The 5,069-nt window shown below is 49.9% G+C and overlaps 1 protein-coding gene across 1 annotated transcript in view; it reads left to right on the top strand.

Annotated features, from left to right (window-relative positions):
• Positions 1-6: 6 nt before the first annotated feature.
• Positions 7-5,069, top strand: part of BAHCC1 (BAH domain and coiled-coil containing 1) — a 32,425-nt gene continuing 27,362 nt past the window's right edge. The window contains 1 exon segment of the mRNA XM_025216883.1: positions 7-68. Within this exon segment, the coding sequence (XP_025072668.1) occupies positions 53-68 (16 nt within the window). The 5' untranslated portion in view covers positions 7-52.

Genomic DNA, 5,069 nt, shown 5'->3' on the forward strand with positions numbered 1-5,069 from the left:
CCAGCACCCGGGCCACTTCCAGCCGGGCAAGTACTTCCCCTCGCCCATCTCCATGGCGGCGCACACGGGTGAGTGACCCCTTCCCTGCGCGCTCCCCGCAGCCCCGTGCACGGAGGGAAGGGCCCTTTGCAGGGGCCATGTGGGTGCGGAGGGGTTTGGGAGGGCCCGGGCACCGCTGGGCATGCATCCGCAGAGGGGACCCCGCACCCCCGAGGGCATCCCTCCCTGCTCCGGGGCCTGAAAGGTGCCGCTTGCTTCTGGAAGTCAAGAGGCTGCAGCTCTGGATTTATGGATATAATGCTAGTCTTGCAAAACCACACCGAGCTGCTCTGGTTTGTTTACAGTTTGCTTGAAACATCAGAGGAGGGTTTTTCTTTTTCTGTGTGTGTGTGTGTGTGTGTGTGTGTGTGTGTGTGTGTGTGTGTGTTTCTTTTTTTTCCTTCTCTCTTTTTGGCAGTTTTTAAAAACAAAAAAACCCAAAAAACACACAGCAGTAACCCTTCTTATTGCTCGCTTGATGAACTGTGAATACTAATAAAATTATATCTGCTTTAATGGGATTACAATTAGTGCGTGGATTAAAAGGGATGGCATGAGATGGACTGGAATGGGGGAGTTGTCAGCTGGGAGCAGCGTCAAAAGGCAACTGTAAATTTCCTTTAAAAAAAAAAAATGACGTGCCAAAAAAAAAATGGTATAATTGCTAATGGGCTTTTAGCAGGATGAGATAAAATAAAAAAGTGCCACTAACAAAGGCCCTGCATCCAGGCAGACTTACTTGGAAATGCTCCTTATTTAAAATTATTACATCATCATTTTTGCAGGCGGCTCCCCAGGTGAAGTGTGGCTTCCCTTTTCCCCCCCCCCCGCCTTTTTTTCCCCCCCTTTAAAAGGAACAATAACAACAGAAAGTCAGAACAACCCCCCAGACCCAAACCTGGATATGCTAGCGGTCTCTGGGATCTCCAGAGCACTTGCATTCAGATGTCAGCAAGGTTCATTTTACAATGCCAGCCGGACAGGGCCCCTGCTTAGATTTGTTTGTTAAATCTTTTCCCCCGCCCTCCTTTCTGTTGGTGGCTCCGTCTTGCTTCAAGATAAGCCCTGATTCCAACCCGGGTGAATTCCTGCCACTGACTTCCCTGAATCGGGCCCATAGCATAATTTAAAAATATAAAATATATATATATAGCTATCATCCCTAAAGTCTGCAGTGAGGTTCAGGTTTCACAGGGGAAATTCAGGGGAGAGGAGAAAATTTGAGGTATTTGCAGGTAAGCAAATCGGTGATTCCGCTAGAATAAATTATTGATGGTATCTTGACACTGAGTGTTTAATTATAATACAGAGAGAGACCTGGCCCAGACCAGAGGCCATTGAGTGTGAATATACAGACTAGGCTGCGTGGAGCTTTGCCAATTCTCTCTCTCTCTCTCTCTCTCTCTTTTTTTTTTAGAGCTGAAAAGGTTATTAATGTTCCCTCGCCCTCCTGCTCTCTGCGTTCAAACGTAGACGCCGAACCTCTCGGGGAAGGCAGCAGGCAGAGCTGCCTGCGAGGGGGGCCGGCTCGCTGGGTTTCCAGGCAGAGGCTGGGAGAAACAGAATCATAATCATGAGGATAATAATAATAATGATAACAACAACAATAACGATAATAATGGCGGTAATAATACTAATAATTGAAATGCACAATGCGGAAGGGCCCAGGAGGAGCCGGCTCTATCGGCCGGGGGAGGGTGCGGGCTGGAAGAGAATGGGCCCTTTGGAAAGTGCCATTTTATGTCCGGTCAGGCAGTCGAAATTCCAGGAGGCTGCATTAGTTGATCGAGCATTTATCCTAACGCTGCCCGGGCTGCGGATTTTTCTCCCCATGGAGATCCTCGCCTCTTGCTTTCCCTTCAAACCATGCTCTCTCTCTTTTTCTTTCTCTCTCTGCTTTTTTTTTTTTCCAAGTCGACTCGAAAGACCTTGATTTGGAAGTTAGCGTTTAATGTTTAGCAAATTGTTTTTCTTAAAATTGAGTGCTGATAGTTTTATAATCCCGCCGTAGAGATTTTTATGGTAAAGTGCTGTTATAGTAACCTTGTCACAAAAGGTGCAATTAAAATGTTTGGTATCATTATTTTTAGTGCAGCGTGAGATTTTTTTTTTTTTGTCTGTAATGCAGATGGTCCCAAGTCAAAGCTGTGAAAGTTTAGAAAAAAATAAAAAAGGCAGGATTATTCAGCAGTGTTTCTGCTGCGAGCAGTTGGGGGTTTCACATGGCTGTTGACTCTCTTGTTTAGCAAGAGAGAGGGTTTAATCTCACAGGGAAAACCCCAAATATCAAACTTTGTTGTGTTGGGGGGTTTTTTCCCCTTCCCCTTGCAAGGTAGCTGCGTGTTTCAACACTTCAGCCTGAGTGGAAATGACAATAAGAAATAATCTGAGCGCTGCCTGGCTAGGAATCCAAATATAATCATCAGACTAATTAATAAAGATTAATTGTAAGGACCCCAAACCAAGGATTTCTAATGGAGCACCTCTTTCTTTTACCCCAATCTCCCAGTCACCAGGGATAATAGATCTTGGTAGGGATTCAGTTATCATTAAATCCAATGAGAGAGACGATCATTTCCTGGTGAGACATCCCCTGCAACGCAAGGCCCCCTTCTCCCCCCAACTGTCTGGTCCTTTGGTATTTTTCTCCCACCCCCACATTATCATTATTATCATCATTATTATTGTTGTTGTTATTATTATTATTTTATTATTATGAAAGAAAATACATTTTTGTAAATACCTCATTAACGCCCTGACACCCGGAGTGTTTTTGCAACACAGTTCCCAGCATTAAATAGGTGCTAAAAGAGTTACTGTTCAAAGACCCGTTCTAAAGACTCTAACCATCTTTACTTATAAATGACAAGTAGCATGAGACATCAAAGGCAGCGCACAGATAACAGCTAGGAACTGCCAGGGCTGATCTTTCGCACAGAAACTGTAAGGCGCGCGGGGTTACGCAAAGCAGCTGCGGTTAACGCACACGCTGGGAAATTAAAGCCCAATTTTGGAATGCGCCTCTTTCCCCTGGGAGCTGCAGCCCCATCACATCTAATTATTCCTATAAGACGTGGAATTTTGCTATAGGAATATCCGCGCCGCTGCGCAGGGGAGACGCCGCCAAAGCCCGGGTGCACAGCATGCCTCCTCCGCGAAGAAACCGACACCCGCTGTTCTTAGAAACCCGCCTTGGAGAGGCTGGGTGACATATGGATGTCCAAATGCAAAGAAGTCTGTTAAAATAACATGGAGAAGTCTAAAAATAAGCCTCCAGAAACGCGCGTAAAAAAAAAACCCAACACACACATACACACACACACACATACACACACACGCGCGCGCGCGCACACACAAAACCAAACCCAACAACAGAAAGAGCTAAAAATATTCCGGGCTTTGGCAAGACCCGTGGAGTTGAATAAATTCTGCAAGAGCCATTCGTGGGGGACTCCGCGCGTTCGCTTACGGGAACATTGCTCAAGCTAATAAAAATTATAATTTACTAGCCACCGAGCTTTTCACGAGTCTAAATGTAATTGGTCGGGCTTCTGGAGTCCATCACTTCCTGCTGGATGAAGAGATTGGTACTGGAGTTTGTGACACAGCAGAGAGTGGAAAAAAAGGCAGGTTCCCGCGATGCCGGAGCTGGGCAAATGCTGGGCGAGGCCATTCGCCCTGCCAGCGGTGCAGCGTGTCCCCGTGGGCGCCCGCCTGGAGGACCTGGCTTTGCTGTGAAGGGGGGTGGCGGCGAGGCAAGGAGGATCTGCTGGAGATACTCGGGGCGTTTGAAACCCGGCGCCACTCTTCTCGTTTGATAAATGCTTGAGCACCTTTCGGAGTATGTTTGAACAATCGAGATACACTCCGGCGGGCTGATAGGACGTGTGCTGTCAACTTACCTATGTCATTAGCGCAGGCTGTACGCATAAATAATGGGAAAGCGCAGCTCCTCGGTGAGGGAAGCCCTCTGCTCCCCGCCGCGCACCCAGGCACAAAAGAGCCCTTTCACCTACTCCTGCAACTGGGGCCCTTGAAGAGCAAGATCCAAATCTCCCCGCTCTGCTGCCGGACACACATTTGGAGCCGTGGCCGGCCGAGCGCCTCAAACGTGTCGAGGAAAATGGAGCCATCGAGTGCAGCGTCAGGGCTGACCATGCCGGCTGGCCAGGATGGAGAGCTAGCCCGGCTGGCTTGGGGAATCACGTGGCAAGTTGACTCGCTTCGTCCTTCTCTCCCTCTCTCTCTTCGGCTACGGGGCTGTAGGACAGTGTGGAACAGTCATTAACGGCGATGATTAATAACGGCCCGGCCCAATAAATAAAGCCGAGTAGTGGTTTGGATGGCGGACGGCCTGGGGAAGGTGGAGAGGCAGGAGTGGAACAGTCCCCAGGCCAAACCTTGGGGCTCTGCTGCGGCCAACGCGGCTCATCCGACTCAGGCCGGGCGAGGTCCTGGTCCATTGTCTCACCCACATCCGCCACCTCTGTACCCGGGCACCGCGATGCTGCCCCTGGCTCTGGGTTGTCCAAAGGGTAGAGTCCAGGGCATGCAAAGAGGCTCTCACTTGGCTTGCCTTGAACGTGGGACCATGCCTCTCGGTGCGCCTCGCAGGGCACGCCAAGGTCGGAGGCGGACGCAGGGGCCGTGAAGAATGCAAGGCAGAAACGTCACGTTTTGTTTTATTAAACCCATCACTCACAGCCACGCCGTTATTGCCAATGGTGCTGGGGGTTGCATCTGCTGCTGGCGCCCAGAGCATGCACGTGGATGTGGATGGCTGGGGCAAACCCCGGGAGCTCGGACACCTGGGTTCTCTCACCTGTGCTGCTTTTCTTCTGCCTCCGTGGCACCGGGTGACCCTGCTCAGCCACCTTGGAGGAGGGTGCTGGGATTTTCTAGTGCCAGGCACTAAACCCGATGGGATCCTTGGCCTGGCCCTGAGCGGCCTTCAACATGGCAGAGCCTGGGTGCCCGACCTGCCTTGCTGCTGATACCGCTGCAGCCACCAACGAGCGTTTTAATTCTCC

The sequence above is a fragment of the Alligator sinensis genome, unplaced genomic scaffold (assembly GCF_000455745.1).
Source record: "Alligator sinensis unplaced genomic scaffold, ASM45574v1 scaffold1200_1, whole genome shotgun sequence".
Classification (NCBI taxonomy): domain Eukaryota; kingdom Metazoa; phylum Chordata; order Crocodylia; family Alligatoridae; genus Alligator; species Alligator sinensis.